Source organism: Ochotona curzoniae, unplaced genomic scaffold (assembly GCF_017591425.1).
Source record: "Ochotona curzoniae isolate NIBS_2020 unplaced genomic scaffold, NIBS_Ocur_1.0 contig_2855, whole genome shotgun sequence".
Taxonomy (NCBI): domain Eukaryota; kingdom Metazoa; phylum Chordata; class Mammalia; order Lagomorpha; family Ochotonidae; genus Ochotona; species Ochotona curzoniae.
This window is the reverse complement of record NW_024465615.1, coordinates 1,327,336-1,344,882: the sequence shown is the minus strand read 5'-3', so window position 1 is coordinate 1,344,882 and position 17,547 is coordinate 1,327,336. Positions and strand designations below refer to the sequence as shown.

The window sequence follows — 17,547 nt, the reverse complement described above, 5'->3', positions numbered from 1 at the left end:
CAGCTGCTAGCTACCAAGCTTTCCCTGGACATTTTTTTTTTTCTTTGACGATGTTTATATAGTTGAGAAAGATGCATGCCCATGTGGACCAATGATTAGGGTGGGAAGGATAGAGGAATAGGGGAAAGTGGATGAGACCATTGTTTCCAATTTTCTTTTTCTTCTTCCCATATCTAAAGGAAGGGAGGAGAGAAAGGGAGAAAACACACCCAGCCTCCTAATCACATCAGTACATGGGGATCGGGGACAGCCACCCAATGTCATCTCAGGGTCTCCAAAGTGGAGCATGCTCCAAGGGTTCTGCTCAAGTGGTATTGATATTTTAAAATGCTCTAAGGTTGAGAAAATCCTTTCAATATCCATTAGCTGATGTAGTCCATCTTAGACTCTCCATTCACCCAGATACTTGCTGTCACCCAGACGCTTGGCTGGGAGAGCTGTCCAATTTGTTCTGCTACCCATCCTCTGCTATGGTACTCCTCTGCAGGCCTCAATGGACTGCCATATCCCTCATGTGCATCAGGGCATGTTGTCCACTACACTGTCTTCAACACTGAGGAGGCCCAGTTCTGTCATATGCCCTCCATGGTCAGATCACAGATCCTGAGATTCTCCTGTGGTTGGAGTCCTGAGACCAGTTGTTCAGTTACAGTGGTCCCCAAAGAAATCTCATCTGAGGTGACACCAGACCTGACTCCTATGTGTGCTAACTAGTACAGGGTCTGGCTCAATTCATCACCCACAGCCTACACACACACACACTGGTAGTTTCAGTTGCTAAGTCAGTTTTGTCTCCAGCCCCATCTCTTAAACAAACCAATGGATGCTGCAGCCCAGCCCAACCCTGCCCATCACTATTTGGCCCTTGTGCACACCAGTGGAAACTGCAGCCCAGTTGGAGTGATCCCCAATAACTCCTACGAGGCCTGACCCTAGCTGCAGTTCCTGTGCATGCTGGTATATGCAGATTTGTCCAGTCTGTCCTACATCACATTCAGCTTTTGTATACACCAATAGGTGCCGCAGGATAGCTAAGTCTGACTGACCACACTATCCAGCCCACATTTATGCTTATGGGGCTACCACCTGTCCATCCAGGTTCATCCCCAGCCCTGGTTCTTATGCTCATTGGTGGAAGCTGCAGCCTATCAGAGGGGTGCTCACAATATCCCTATTAGACCCACTCAAAACTCCAGATCTTGCACTTTCCAGGTGGTTCTGCAGTCTAGCTTGACATGGCTTGCCCCCATTCCCAGAACTTGCTAGCTGATGCTGCAGCAAAGCTTAACCAGCCTGCATGTACTCCAGTGCACATATGCACCAGTGGATACGGTTGCTTAGCCCAGCCTGGTTCTCGCCCTTTACCTACTCAGATGCAGCCAGCGTGCCTTGTAGCCCTGTAAACCAGTAGATGTGATAGCCTACACAGCATGACTTGCACTCATAGCTCCTACACATGCTAATGTGCTAAGATTTGGCCCTGCCCTGCCTGGTCTGAATCCTCCAGACCCAACCAGCACACTTGCCAACAATGCTTGCTTGGCTAACCAACACCCAAGCCTGTATCACATGCTCCGTGGCAGGAGCTATGGCCCACCTGGGGAGTTCCCCAAGTTCCCACACTAGGCCCACTTCCAGACCCAGCCCTCACATGTGCCAGCCAGTGCTAGGCCCTTACCTGGCGCAATCTGCTCCTTCTGTCTTGGCTCTGTGTGTGCTGGAGGATGTTGTGGACTGTACCCTAATCTTGGGTACAACTACCAGTGCTCAGCCTTGACCAGCCTGGCCTGTTCCCAACCCTAGTACCCATGAGTATCATGGGGTTCCATGGTCATGCCCAGCTCAGCCTGTCATTCCCCCCAGCTCTAGAGCAAACCTGTGGATATTGCAGTTCTACAGCTGTGAGTCCATATAACTCCCACAGAATCTGCCACCAGACTTGGTTCTCTCATGTGCTGGTTAGTGTCATGGCCCAACCTAACATTACCTATCCCCTGTTCTGGCCCTCATTGGTTGGGTACTATGATCTAGGCCTGCCAGGAAGGTCCCCAGCCCTGGCTTTAGTGTGGGTTTGTGGCCTGCCAGGAAGGTCCCCAGCCCTGGCTTTAGTGTGGGTTTGTGGATGGTGGTCAGTGGTGGCTGATGATAACTAGCCCAGCTCAGATCGCCCATGTGGGCAGGTGCATTGATCTGACCCATAAAGGTCGTCCAGTTTCCCTCCTCCAAATCATTCCATGTCAGCCCCCTTGCTTACCTGCAAGTACAGTAACCTTGTCAGTAGAAGTCCCCCAAAAGTTATTCCTCACCTGCAACATACTCCCTCAGTGGTCCTCCCTCCCACACATACTCATACTCCCTTCCATGAGCAATCCATAGTCCCTGCACCCAGAGCGCATAGGTTCCTCAGCCCAGTCCTCCCAAGCCCAGTCCTCCCAAGCCCAGTCTTCCCAAGCCCAGTCTTCCGGTGGGGAGGCATGCTGGCCTGGCGCTCTGCCCATCTACCAAGGACTCAATATCCCGGTACATGTGCTGGCCTGGGACCCTACCCCTTTGCCCACCCAAGATCTAAGCACATTCATAGTTCCCAGGATCAGCCCAGCAGCATACCAGGGCAGCATGCTAACCTAGGGCTCTCCCCTCCCTTCACCCCACCTTCCATTCCAGTATCAAGCATGTGTGTAAATCCTCAGCATCTTTTTGCCTGCCAGGGCACAAGTTTGCAAGTCCCAGCACACCCCTGCTGGTGCCATTCCCCAGGTCGCCTGCAAGCCCACACCCCAGCCCCCATGAGTGCACCAGCGCCATCAGATCCTCGCTCATTCTTGCCCATTGGATGTTGCCATGCTCTTCCCCACCTTCCCTTGCCTTCTCAGCACCTGGGCACAGGTGTGCCTGACAAGGGGAGACCTGCACATTGGATTCCAGATCAGGACTCACCAGCAGCTGTAACGACCATTCCAGCCCATCCCTGCTCAGCCTGGACCACAGGAATGCTGAAGACCATGGCACAGTCAGCCCCAACATTGAATTTGAAAGGTGGGGAAGAAAGCCTAGGCTTATGGCCTCACAGAACCTTTGACATTTTCTCAAAGACCCCAGGTTTGCTCTTGGCCTGTGCTCCTTCAAGGTTGGAAAGCCAAGGCTCTAGATCAAAAAGTGGTTTATGTTTTCACATAAATTGCCGTTGTTTTCATATGACTAACCTCATCCTCCTTGCAACATCAGTGAGTTGTTTATGGATATGAGAAATAATGTGTGATATATCTATAGTACAGACAAACTGAGGTACCAAGGGAAGAGACGTAAGGCCAGTCTACAGAATTTCTTGGTCATAGCATTAAAACTTATTGCTCTTGATGTGGGCATTCAACTTAAAATTAAAGCAACTGTATCTCAGTGTCAGTTGTGCTTCCAAACCAGCATCCAGGGCTGGTGCGGTGGCTCAACAGACTAATCATTCACATGTGTCAGCATCCCATATGGGCACCAGTTTGTGTCCTGGCTGCTGCACTTCCAACCAATTCTCTACTTATGGTCTGCAAAAGCAGCAGATAGCACAAGTCCTTAGGCTCCTAAACTCACATGGGATATCTGCAAGTTCCTGGCTCCCAGCATTGGATTGGCTCAGCTCTGGCTGACGTGGACATTTGGGAGTAAACCAGTAAATTAAAAAAATAAATAAAAGTTATAAGTCTTGGGGGTGGGGGGAAAGGCCAGGGCCTGGCATGATCTTCACCTTATAAGCACTGGAATTCATTTTTTTCTTAAGTACTGGGATCTTATATGGGTACTGGTTCATGTTTTCGCTGTTCCACTTCCAATCCAATTCCTTGCTTGTGGCATGGGAAAGCAGTTGAGGATGACCTGAACCCAAGGGGAGACCTGGAAGAAGCTCCTGGCTCCTTGCTTTGGATCAACTGAGATTCAGCCATTGTAGCCACTTGGGGAATGAACCAGAGAATCAAAGTCTCCCATTCTCCCCATAAATGTGATTTGCGTTCCAAATAAAAATAACTACATCTTAAAAAAAGAGAGAGAGAGAGAGAGAGAGAAAGAGAGAGAGAGAGAGAGAGAGAGAGAGAGAGAGAGAGAAACAGGACCAGCTTCTTACTAATGCTCAACCTGCAGGCAACACATGATGGTTCAAATAAATGGGCTGCCTGCATGTAAGACCTACATTAAGTTCTGGGATCCTGGCTTATACTGGCCCAGCTCAGCTGCTGCGAGCATTTGGAGGAATGAACAGGCAGGCAAGAACCCTGTCTGAACCCATAATATATCCCTGAAATAAATTTCAAAATAATTTGTTTAAAGATTTATTTATTTTTATTGTAAATTCAGATATACAGAGAGGAAAGTCAGAGAGGAAGATCTTCCGTCCGATGATTCACTCCCCAAGTGGCTGCAACACCTGGTGTTGTGTGGATCTGAACCCAGGAGCCAGGAACTTCCTCCAGGTCTCCCAGACAGGTGCACGATCCCAAGGCTTTGGGCCATCCTCAACTGCTTTCCCACACCACAAGCTGGATGGGACGTGGAGCTGCTGGGATTAGAACCGGTGCCCACATGGGACCCTGGCACGTTCAAGGCAAGGACTTTAGCTGCTAGGCCACCATGCCAGGACCCAAAATAATTTTTAAAAATGAAGTTACTCGGCAGCAGCATTTAAGCTGTTGCCTGAAATACTGGCATCCTATATGGGTGCCAGTTTGAGTCCCAGCTGCTCCACTTCTCACCCAGCTCATACTGATATGCCTAGAAAAGTGACAGAAGATGGCTCAAGCCTTTAGGTCTCTGTAGATATGGGAGACTAGGATGATACCCCTGGCCCTCTGCATCAGAGCTGTACTTCCTTTTTTGTTTATTTTTTAAAATTTTTATTGCAAAGTCAAATATACAGAGAGAAAGAGAGACACAGATCTTTGGTCCGATGATTCACTCCCCAAGTGACCACAACGGCCAGTGCTGAGCAGATCCAAAGCCAGGAGCCAGGAACCTCCTCCAGGTCTCCCATACAGGTGCAGGGTCCCAAAGCTTTGAGTTGTCCTGGACTGCTTTCCCAGGCCACAAGCAGGGAGCTGGATGGGAAGTGGAGCTGCTGGGATTAGAACCGGTGCCCATATGGGATCCTGGTGCGTTCAAGGTGAGGACTTTGTCAGCTAGCCCATTGTGCCAGACCCCAGGGCTGTACTTCTAAGACACAAATCATGCCATATAACTGCTGCTAAAACTCTTAGGGATTCCAATTTATTTAAGGAGAAATCATGGTATTTATTGTAGTGCAGAGGGTTAGGCCACAACCTGTGATGCCAGCAGCACATAAGGCTATACACATGAATCCCAGATATTCCACTTGCAAATCAGCTTGCTGATAATGCATCAAGGAAAGCACCTGAAGAAGGCCCAAGTGCAGGGACCCTGCATCTGATAAATGGATACAATTTCTTGCTCAATCTTTCCTGCCCACATCCCAGCGGCTGCAGCTAATTGCGGAGTGAACTAAAAAGTGAAAATCTCTTCCTCTCTACCTTTTTTTTTTTAAAGGAATATTTATTCATTTTTATTGGAAAGGCAGATTTAGGGAGAGAAGCAGAGATGGAGAAAAAGATCTCATATCCACTGGTTCACTCCCCAAGTGGTCCAACAGCGAGAGCTGAGCCGATCCGAAGCAAGGAGTCTGTTATAGATAGGTGTAGGGTACCAAGGCTTTGGGCCATCCTCTATTGTTTTCCCAGGTAACAAGCAGGAAGCAGAATGGAAAGTGGAATAGCAGTGACACAAGAGAGAACACAAAAGGGATTCTGGCGCACGCAGGTGAGGATTTAGTCAGACCCTGTAAATACCTTTCTGACTTTCAAATAAACAAACAGTTGTTTAAAAAATAAGCGTTTAATTCACCTACTCCCTCTATAACCAAACTCTTGCCATTACCAGCATCATTTCCTACCCCCATCATTTCCCCCCATATCACCGTCTGTTTCTGTCACACAAATCTCCAGGTTTCTCCAAAACCTTCTTCTACTTTCAAGGCTTTTCCCACAAGCTGTCCAACTGACACGGAACACTAGCCCCTCCTTTAAGCAGTGAGGCCCTACTCATCCTTCAGAGCACACAGCTGATTGAGTAGGCGCCTCGTGCTGCACTTCCAACTGTAATTAAGCCAATTATAAAATTACATTCTGTCACTCCAAGCAGACCGCAGGGAACTATGTCTGCATAACAGCTCTATCCCCCGGGTCCATCACTGTGCCCGATGCACAGCTACCCAAGGGATAGCTGTTGGATGAAGAGCAATAGCTCAATGGGGAAACTGAGTTTTGCATGGTGGGAGCTTGTAGCCAGTTTAATGATTTGCCTAAACCTTCTCATCAGTGGCCTCTGGGGGTCTCTACAGAAGACAAGTGTGGAGTGAACAACATTGGCCCAGACTCTGTGGCTGCCATGTATCCTGGGCACATTAGCCACAGTGTCACAGAGGAAAGCCTGGTGCCCACTTGCATGACGAATACATTAGGACCCCAGACTTCTGAATCCTCAATATTCCTACATGTAGACATTGGTCAGGGGAGGAGTTGGAAATACAAGGCCCAGGCCTAGCTCTGCCCTGAGACCAGGAGACAATCACTGACCTGATCTCATTGCTCAGGTGCCCAATTTCTGCAAGGCTTGGAAACTGGAAGGCAATACAGTGTTCACAGCTGCCACGAGGTGGTGCTCCTTCCCTAATGTGCCTAAGGGAATGCAAAATGGGATTCAGCTGCCTGGCAGGCCCTCTACAACCATGCAAGCTAGGGCAGCTGGACTGCATGAGCAGGCATCCCACAGCCCAGGGTCAGAATTCCTGAAATGAGCAGCATCCATCCCAGGCTTGACCACACAAATGAGGTGAGCAGCCCTGCACTTGCTCCACAGCTTTATTGACTCCTCTTTCTCAGGGTGGCAGGAACTTGCAGCTGGAGAACTGAATGGGGACCTGCAGCCATGGGCTCAGTATGGGTCATTAAAGGGGTACAGAGGGTGTCCGGCATCTCTGGGAACTCTCTTGCCATCCACCTGAAAAAAAGAGACAGGGACCTCATTATAGGCGCTGAACTGAAAAAGACTCAGAGCATCGATCCCAAATTCTCTGGATAACCTCATCTCTCACTAGCATTACCCAAAACGGAGGGGCCACACTGCTGCCACAGAAAATGCCACAGAATCAGCAGTCCTGCAATACCACACTGACAGGACAGCCTGGGACATGGCTGCTGTGGCCCTTAAGAATTCATTCCACTGGAGTAAGAACTACCAACTATTTCTATTCCCATGTGCACGTGGTTTCAAATCCACCCTGATCACTCTAAGGTCAGGAATTAGGCAAGAAAGTCAAGGAGCGTGAAGCTGACAGATGGACACCCACTGTCCAATGAATGCATGACGTCGGTCTTGGTTGTCCCATGCTTCTGATGCAGTGCCTGCTAACATGTCTGGAGGAAGCAGATGATGGCCTAAGCACCTCCATTCCTATCACCCACATGGGAGACCCATATGCAATGTCCTTGGCTCTAGTTTGGCCTGGCCTAATCCTACCTACTTACTGTTGGCATTTCTAGTGTAAAACTAGGTGAACAATTATGCCACTCTGCCTTGGAAAAGAGTAAATCAATGTTTTTAAAAATTCAGAATTTTCTTCTGGGCTCAACATATCATTACTACTAACATGCTATGTGTCAGGAACTGGGCCCAGTAAATGAAGTGACAAGCATAATACCATTTTAAATTACAAAACACTGAGGAGAAAGACAGGAACTCACAGCTGAAAACCTTATCCCCAATAAACAATCAATTTCTGAGATCAGAACAAACAATAGCAAACTCAGGGTTATCATCCTTTCCCACACACAACTAGCAAGCCAGATTTCGCCCAAAGTCTCATATTCCAACATATTGAGAGTGAGTCCATCCTTACCGTAAGCATGGGCACAATATATCGCCAATTCCTGTTCAGGGCATCCAGTTGCTTCATCTCTTCTGGGCTCAAGGTGAAGTCAAGCACCTAAGGAAAAAGACGGGGTTCAGGACAGCCAGCCTTGTGAGTGGACACAGGGGCTCACGGCACTGCCCGCTTCTCTAGACAGAGCTGGGCCAGCGGCAGCACAGACAGCTAAAGCACACAGACCCATCTGCAGGTACCTGGATGTTCTGCAGGATGCGGGAAGGAGTGACACTCTTGGGGATGCAGATGACTTTCCGCTGCACCTGCCACCTATGAGGGGGATCAGGTAGAGGTGGAAGAGAAGTCAGTCTCCCTAACCACTGCCTATCCTCAGCTCCTGGAGCCACTGGGCCACTGGAGTGTGAACATGCCTGCCATCAAATCCGGAAGCCCTCAGCCCTCACCTCCCATTCCTGAGCCTTTCTTCCCAACCACGGCTCCTGTTCCAAAGAACACCACCGTGTACCTGAGCAAGATCTGAGCTGGAGATCGGCCATACTTCTCAGCCAGTGCCAGCACGGTAGGTTCCTCCAGCAGGACAGGTTCATTAGGATCACACCAAGCACGGTCTGGAGAGCCCAAAGGGCTATAGGCAGTCACCTCCAGGCCACGTGCATGGCAGTGGGCAATGAGCTCATTCTGTGCCAGGTATGGGTGGCATTCCACCTGAGCCAGAGAAAAGAAATCAACCATGGTGGCTACAGCAGCGTGGCTGGCCTTCTGCATGTCAGTGCTCACAGGCCAGAGACTTTCCTCATGTCAACACAGCCCACTCTTATTCTCACATTCCACTGCCATTTCATCAGCTCCATGGCCCTGTGCAGAACAGTTTGCACCATTTCTGAGCACATGCTAGTCACCCTCACACGGACACCATCACCAGCTCACTCATGCCTGTGCACACACAATACTGCACACCACTGCTCTGCTTGCTGTGCTCACCTGCAAGACAGCCGGGCGCACCGAGGCCACGCTGAGCACGTCGTCGATCTGCCGGCTGTTGAAGTTGGACAGGCCCAGTGCCCGCACCAGCCCCTTCGCCACTAGCGCCTCCATTGCTTTCCAGGTCTCCTTGTAGTGGATGGAGTCATAGCGCATAGTCCCATCAGCGTTCTTGGGGAAGGGGTTGTCTCCGCGTCTGAGTGAGACATGGCTTGCTCAGTGTGAGCTCAAAGGCCAGGCTTCTGCCCTACCTGCCCACTCTATCCACATCCCCAAACCCAGAGACAGCAAAGTGCCATCACTCAGAACACCTGTGCTTCCTCACTCTCAGCTCACAATGCCAGTGTCAGGTCTACATGGACCTTCCATTCCTTGCTCACTCCCTAGCAGTTAGCTGCTCTTGTATTCTCCCTCCTGGGCAGGCTCCTCTCATTGCCCTTGTTGGTACACTCTCATTACAAAACCCCAAGGCCTGGCTCAACGAAAGCCTGAATGAGTGAATGGAAAGCAAGGACCACTAGTGAACCACCGGTACACATCCATGCAACTGCATTCCTTGGTCTGCAGCTGAATGCCTGGCTGCAGCAGAAAAGCAGAGATCCCACCCACGCTCAGTCTGCCACACAAGTGGCTGTTCCATTGCAGTGTTGCTGCCCTGACTCACAATGTATTACTAACACATCCCACCAAATCCCAGATCCCTGGGTGAAGGCCCTGGCAAGGCTCACTCAAAAGCATGAGGCCAGTGCATCAGGTACAGGTCCAGATACTCCAGCTGCAGGTCAGCCAGCGTCTTCCGGAGGGCAGGCTCCACATCCTCGGGATGGTGCTTGGTGTTCCATAGCTTGGATGTCACAAAGAGCTCCTCCCGAGCCACTGTCTGGGGCAGGAGACAAAGTATAGGATGAGAGGATCAAGGGTCCCCTCTCAACCATCTGCACTTTTGGGAGAGAATCCAGAGGAGATGAATGCTGGATTCCACCAGCCAGGCTCATGCCTCATCAAGGCTCTGGATTCTCTCACTCAGCCTCAATAGCCTTACCGCTCACCTTGCCTGGTCCTACGTTCTCCTTCAGGGCTTCCCCAATCTCAGCCTCATTGCCATAGGCAGCAGCACAGTCGATGTGGCGGTAGCCCACACTAAGGGCATACTTCACAGCTGCTTTTACCTGCAGGTGAGAGAATAAGTAGTTTCTATTGTGCTGATCTATTTGTTAAACTCCCCTGCCACCACCCCCTGCCAACATTGAGGGGTATAGTTAAGGCTTATGCCAGAGCCTTTAGCCACTTAGGGGAACAGGAGCCTCTTCAGAGACTTCAAATCTTCATTTTTGCCCCCAATTCACCTGTTCCTAAAGTGCCAGAATGAGGCTCAGAAAAACCTAATGGCATGCTCCCAGCATTTATCATCTATCAGGAGATGGACTGACACTGGAGTTGTACCACAGTGGCTTGAAGCTTCTATCTGCAATGCTGACATGCCATATGAGCACTGGTTCAAGTCCCATCTCCTCCACTTCCATCCAGCTGCCTTACAATGGCTTGGAAATGCATTCAAAGCGTCTCTGGGCCCCTGCACCAGTGAAGGAGACCTGAATGAAGACACTTGGGATTGAACCAGAGCCTGAAAGATCTCTGTGTTTCAATTAAATTAAAATAACCAAACAAAATGCAAAACAAGTTTTTGTTCCCAGGATCTACTTGCCTGCAAGGGTTCTATCCCAGGAGTTGTAGCCGTCTTAAAAAATACTTCTTGAGCTAAGAAAGACTTTTAAGCCACCACTTATTTGTTATATGAATAGATCTCCATTTAGTAAACTGATAAGGAAATCTGGTTAAGTTAAGTAAGTAAATGTGTCCTAGCCTTGGTCTACACAGCTCACCTAGTTAGTTTCTCTGCAAAGCTGGACAGCTGCTATGGCTCCAACTCTGGACACACTGGGGACAAGCCCAGGCCTCAGGGAATCCCCAGTACGAGAGGAGACACATCACAGCACAGGCTGGTAACTGCCATCTTCGGATTCACAGCATGGTGCAGATCCGAGAAAAGGGTACTCCCTGTGCCCTTGGCCTTGCTGAGGCCCTCAGCCCCTCCTGTGTGCCAGCCAAGGAAGCCAGGAACGCAGTGTGAGTCCCTTCTTCTCTGACCTCCTCCCAGTGCTCCCCAGCTGCATCCCCACCAGTGGATTATAGGCCTGGTCTGCTGAGGGAAAAGGCAGCATTCCTCCACCAAGTCCTGCCTTGTCCCTAGCACAGGTCTAGAAATCCTTCGCCTCTCCCCTCAGCCTCACCTGGCCAGGCTCACTCTTCCAGGTGCCCAGACCAATGAGGGGCATCTTCTGCCCAGTGTGCAGGTGGACACTGGAAGTTGTCATTGTCCCCTGAAACAGATGGGAAGAGAATAGCGTAGGAGTGAATGTTCTTGCCTGGTCTTAGTTACTCACTGGCCTACAACCTTATAACACAATGGTATAAACAACAAGCTTATGATCAATCGTATAAATCATTGTGTAGACAATGGAGCACATCTGTGGGTAACAAACACATGATTGTGTACACGTGCCTATAGGAGAGGCAGAGAAGACAGGGTGTTTGAAACCACCCAAAGGCAGTAAGAAGCTCCTGAACAAACACTAACCAGAGCATTCTGCTGGCTGCCCTTCCAGGAATTTGTTTAGATCTCCAACATCTACAAATGTTGGTGCCCTTAGCTACTCGGCTACTGTATCGGATCCGAATAAATAAATCTTTAATGACTCGACTGGCCAATCCTTGACCTCCCAGTGCCAGGATCCCCTATGGGTGCTTGTTCTAGCCTTAGCTGTTCTACTCTTATCCAGTTCCCTGCTTGGGGTCTGGAAGAGCAATGGAGGATTTGTCAAAGCCCTTGACCCTGAAGCCATGTGGAAGACCTGCAAGAAGCTCATGGTTCCTCTCTTTGGATGGTTCAGCTCTGGCCTTTGCAGCCTTTTGGGCAGTGAACTGACAGATGGAAGATCCTTCTCTGAAGCTGTTCTCTGTCTAAATTTGCCTTTCTAAGAGAAAATAAATAAATCTTTACAAAATAAGAAAGAAGAAAAATACAACATGGGTAGATTGGTTCCCCTTTTCTGTCTCCCCTTTAAAAATAAAAGATTCATTTATTTTTATTGGAATAACGGATTTACAGAGACTAGTGGAGATAGAATGATCTTGCATCCACTGGTTCACTCCCCAAGTGACTGCAACAGCCGGAGCTGAGCTGTTCCAAAGCCAGGAGCCAGGAGCTTCTTCCAGGTCTCCCATGAAGGTGCGGAGAGATTTCCAAGGCTTTGGGCGGTCCTCAGCTGCTTTCCCAGGTCACAATCAGGGAGCTGGTTGGGAAGCGGGACCGCCGGGACAAGATCCGGCGCCCATGTGAGATCTCAGCACATGCAAGGCGAGGACTTTAGCCACTAGGCTACTGCATTGGGTCCAAATAAATGAATCTTTAATAAATAAGTAAATAAATAGGCACGTGGTGCAGCAAGTTATGCAAGTTATGCTGCTCCTTGAAATGCCTGCACGCCCTATCAGAGTGCTGGCTCAAGTCTCAGCTACTCTGCTTCCTATTCAGCTTTCTACTGATGCATCCCGGGAATGCAGCAGAAATGGCTCATCTGCTTGGGCACCCGACAGCCATGTGAAAGACCAGGATGGAGTTCCAGGCTCCTGCCCAATCCTGAGTATTGCTGGCAGTTAGAGAATGATCAAGGACAGAAGATTGCTTTTTGTATGAGTATGTGTGTTCTCTAACAATCTGCTTTTTTCAGTAGATGAAAACGAAGCATTTAATTAATAGATTTCTACAAATGGCCTAAAGATATTACATTAACAAATGTTGTATATGCAAGGTGCTAAAGCCAAGAAACACATTGAAATGGATTTCTGCTTCCTCTAGCTTATAGTCTGATATGAGCCAAAATGAGAATAGAGCAGCATCAGCACAATATGATAAGTGTTTGACCAGAATTTGCATGGGGGCTGAAAAAGAAACAGGGAAGGAATCATCAGCCAGGATGGCATCTTGTAGGTGGTGCCAAAGGCAGGAGGGAATGAACAGAAATTAGCCAAAAACAAAGGAAAAGGAGACACCCCAAGTGCCCAAGAGATACTGGGAAAAAACAGTTAGAAAAAAAAAAACCCTCATCATCAACAGTTTCTTAGGAAAAATGTGATAGTTTGAGGTCAGCACAGTGGTGTGGCAGGTTAGGCCTCCCCCTGTGGGTCCCAGTTGTTCCACTTGTGCTCCAGCTCCCTGCTGATGACCTGGGAAAGCTGCACAGAATGATATAACTATGGGCCACTGGACACATGAGGGGAGACCTAGAAGACGTTCTTGGCGCCTAGCTTTGGACTTATAATTCTAGCTGTTGCAGTCATTTGGTGAATGAGCCAGCAGATAAAAGATTTCTCTCTGTAACTCTGATTTTCAAGTAAAAGCAAAATATATCTGAAAAAAAAACTTTTGTTTCCAAATTCTAAAAGGGGATTATAAAGCAGCGAATAAGTTGTGCCTATAATCAATATGCCTAACTTACCTCCCTTAAGACAAAGGAACAATTTTACAGATTAGAACAACCTAGTTAGAGAAACCACTCTTTTCTGCTAGAACAAAAACAAACTGTTTAAATCTGACCAAAAACCACAGACAGTTGAGGGCAATACTTTAATAAAAAATGAATTTCTGTTTTTTTGCAAAGGCAGATTTTACAGAGAGTAGAAGCCAAGATCTTCCATTCAGCTGGTTCACTGCACAAAGAGCTGCAATGGCCGGAGCCAACCCACGCCAATCTGAAGCCTTGAGCCACATAAGCACAGGATCCCAAGGCTTTGAGTCATCCTCTACTGCTCTCCCAGGACACAACAGGGAACTGGATGAAAATGGAACACCTGGAACACACACCAGCACCCATAGGGGATCCTGAAATGTGAAAGGCAGGAATTAGCCAATTGAGCCATCACGCTGGAGGCAGCCCTCTTTACAATCAAACTGCCTAAAGGTTAAGCAAGCCCATCAAGACTTCACAGGTGCAAGCTGGTGGCCTGTGGCCAGCAGGGTCTCTGGCTGCTTTCCAGGGCTTGATGGCCACACAATACCATGTCTGCCTCTCCCTGATTTCCCTGCATGCCAGAGAGGGCTCTGAAATTACACCCAGGGAAAGGGTTCAAACAAAAGCCAGCCCAGGGAAGAAACCTGAACACGGATTCTTCCTTTTGCAGGTAAAAGTGAAAACCACAAAAATGATGGGGTTTGTTGGGCAAAGAGATAGGAAGCCCCAACAAACACCTTCAAAGAACAAGAGTTCTAAGCGGGAATGGAAGCACAGCAGCAGCAGCACACAGAGCCCTCTCCCTGGGATAAAGTCATCCTCAGCCAGCTCAGGACTTCCTGCTCTGTCTGAGGCAATGGCACTGCAGGCAGCAACTTGAATGAACAGACTCCAGTTCTGCTGGACCTCAGGCAGCACCCACTAACCCAGCAGTGGGGGTGCAGAAGCACTGAGGATCAGGTCTCCCAGCTCAGAGCCAGGCTCCTTCTCTCTGGGGTTATGCCTTCCCTGTCCAGGGGAGCCTCCACAAGTGCTGCCTGGAAGTGGGCAATCCACAGACCCAGACCAGGGGCACAGTGTCTCTGAGGGCTTCCTGGCTGATGGGTCTGTTCCCCTGATTGCCACAGATGTTGCCTGGCCCTGGGGGATTGGTCTTAGTCTCACTTTATACTTGAGTTCATACCTGCAGTTACTACCTGAAACCCTGATGCTTCCCTCTCTAGTTCTATACATTCAACCTGTATTCCACCACTGAGACTCACCAAGTCCAAAATTATACTCCTCAAATCTAGCAGCAGCAGGGCCTAGTGGTTAAAATGACCACATCGGAGTGCCTGGGCTTGAGTCCCATCCCTGGCGCCTATTTCCAGTTTCCCACCAATCCTTATCCTACTGGTACAGCAGGGTAAACCAATGACTGTAGCACCAACAACCTGAATTCTAGTTCAAGTGCTGGTGGCTCCAGTTGTGATCCAGCTGCCTGATATGAAACCTAGGAAACCAGTGGAAGATGGTCCACATCATTGTGTCTCTGCCCCGTGCAGGAGACCTGCTGGAATTCCACACACCTGCTTTGAACCTGGCCCAGCCCCAACTGCTGTAGCCACTTGGTTGTGAACAAGCAGACAGAAGATCTGTGGGTGTTGTGTGTGGCGTGCACACAGGCGTGCGTGCACAGCTATCTTCCTATAACTCTGCCTTTCAAATAAATAAATTTAGAAGCAGCAGCAGCAAACCCTAGAAAGCCCAAGTGTTTGGTGAACTTAGTCCTGGTCTCACTGTTTGTGACAGCTCAGTAGTGATCATTATGGTCATGAGCATGAGCATAAACCAATGGCTGGGAGTTCTTTCTCTCCCAATTTGTCTACGAAAAACTAAAATAAATTAAGTCAGCAGCAAGCAGAGTGCAGAGTAAATATTTTAGGCTCTGGGCTCACACAGACCTGGGTTTCAATCCCAGATCCACTGTGGGCAAGCGGTACTACATACAGAGACACTGCATGGTGCCTGATTCAATCCCCTCTTCTTCCTGGACATTACATTGTCTTACCTAGGTCCCTGGGCTTTGCATAACAAGGATTAAAGCAAACCAGACACCATGTCCACAGTATAATGCTTTACCAACAAGCTTTCCAAGGAAAGTATTTGCAGTTCTCAGAGGCATTTCTGAGTGCCCTCTGGTTATCTGGCAGGCAATGGGAAGGGAAGTGGGTCTCCTTCTGTATTTGTTAGGTGCCTGGAAACCCAACTTAATTAGGCAATGTTGGCACTCATTTAGGCTATTTGCCTGGATTAAAAATCTTGTTCGAGTGATTCTTGATTTAAAACATAAAGTAGTATTTAATTATTTTGGTACTTCTTGTAAATGAATAAATAATCATAAAAAATAAACTTCCTGGGGCTGACACAATAGCTCAATTAGCTAATCCTCCACCTTGCAAAGCCAGGATCTGATAATGGTGCTGGTTTGAGTCCCGGCTTCTCCACTTCCCTTCCAGCTCTCTGCTTGTGGCCTGGGAGAGCAGTAGAGGATGGCCCAAAGCCTTGGACTCTTGCAACCACAGGGGAGACTGGAAGAGGCTCCTGGCTGCAGACTGATTCAGCTCTGACCATTGTGGCCATTTGGGGGGAAGAGCTAGTTGACAGATGATCTTTCCGTTTCTCTCTGTAAATATTTCTTTCAAATAATAAATAAGTAAACTCCCAAGTTTATCCATTTATACCTCCACTAACACTACCCTGGTTCTCACCAGCATTATCTCTTACCCAAACCATGGGTCTCTCTGCTTCCAATGTGGCTCTGTACTCCATTCATCAAACACAACCATGTGACAACTGAGTTCAAATTCCTAGGCAGCTTTCCCCTACCCTCAGGATAAAGTTCAGATTCCAAAATCTGGCCCCAGGCTTCCATTTTCTAGACTTTGCAGAACCAGCACCTTGTACTTGACTCCAGCTCTCTATCCACTCTCCTTTCCAAACCCCGTACTAGCTCTGCTCACAGCTGGTGCATATCACGCATTTGTGTGCCCACACCTTGTGCACATTGCTATATTTTTTTTCTGTTTAGATAGATTTCCTCCAGAAATTTAGTACTCTTTGAGGTTAAGGCCTGACATCTGTCAGAATCCCTTACCAGGGCCAGTGTTGTGGTGCTAAGCTAAGTCGCTGCTTTTAATGCCATCATCCCACTTCAGAGCACTCGTTCAACTCCTACTTGCTTCAATTCCCATCCAGCTCCCTAGCAAATCTGACAGGATCAGGATGGGCAGTGCAAAGGGAAGCATTATCTCACAGCCCTGCCTCGGGAAGGCTGGTAGCAGAATTACAAACTCAGCTTTCCTAGACCCAATGTAGGCGCCTCAGCAGGCAACTTCTCCCCACTTCCTGCTCCTTCTGAGGCGCACCCCCTGCACCTCCAGAGGAAAGCCAGAGCGCCTGGGAAAACCGCGGAGCTGAGCAAGCCAGGGATGCAAACAAAACTCAGAGAGCGACCAAGGCCAGCCAGGCGTTTGCAGGGCTTCCCCGAGAGCGGATTCTCAGGGCTCCCAGGCAGGGAGTCCTCTGACCGCCGAGGAGGCTGAGAAGTTATTCGAGATCTCAGGGAGAAGATAGGGAAGGGGCACTTCGGGAGCCCACCTCAGCAGAAAGGGACCAGGGAACACCTCAGCTCTCCCGCAGGAGTACGGGCACCAGCAATCAAGGAGACTCACCTCAGCAAGACACAGCCAGAACACACTAGCGTCACCGGGACTCAAGCCCACACCTCACCACAGGGCCAAGTCACCCCAGGAACTGTGGCGGTGAGGAGGAAGCTCCGCCCGGAGGGAGGGCCAGGGTCTGAGAATCCGGGATTACTCGCAGAGTGGACCCCGCCCCACATTTGGCCCAGCCTTCCCGGGAAGGAGTAGAGGGATTGGAAGACATTACTGGAAGCGTGCCCGTCCCCTCCCCTGAGCTCCGCACGTCGGATTGGTGGGGATCTCGGATACTCTCTGGACTATGGGGCTGACAGACCTTTAGGTGAGAGGACCACAGACTTAGCCGGCCACGTGG

At 49.2% G+C, this 17,547-nt stretch overlaps 1 protein-coding gene across 1 annotated transcript; it reads right to left on the bottom strand.

Annotated features, from left to right (window-relative positions):
* Positions 1-6,900: 6,900 nt before the first annotated feature.
* LOC121154747 (aldo-keto reductase family 1 member A1-like) lies at positions 6,901-17,283 on the bottom strand. The gene is made up of 9 exons (XM_040977748.1): positions 17,205-17,283; positions 11,212-11,301; positions 9,970-10,089; positions 9,649-9,800; positions 8,921-9,116; positions 8,445-8,644; positions 8,176-8,248; positions 7,952-8,038; positions 6,901-7,053 (listed from the first exon to the last, which is right to left on the bottom strand). Exons 2-9 carry the CDS (start codon positions 11,293-11,295, stop codon positions 6,988-6,990), a joined length of 978 nt encoding a protein of 325 aa, XP_040833682.1. The 5' UTR covers positions 11,296-11,301; positions 17,205-17,283; the 3' UTR covers positions 6,901-6,987.
* Positions 17,284-17,547: the final 264 nt, after the last annotated feature.

Coding starts and splice junctions, on each gene's coding strand:
- LOC121154747 (XM_040977748.1), bottom strand. CDS start 11,295: ATGACAACTTCCAGTGTCCACCTGCACACTGGGCAGAAGATGCCCCTC. Junction 8,645..8,920: donor TGCGCCCGGCTGTCTTGCAG/GTGAGCACAGCA, acceptor TCTCTGGCTCAG/GTGGAATGCCACCCATACCT. Junction 7,054..7,951: donor ATATTGTGCCCATGCTTACG/GTAAGGATGGAC, acceptor TCTTTTTTTCAG/GTGGATGGCAAGAGAGTTCC.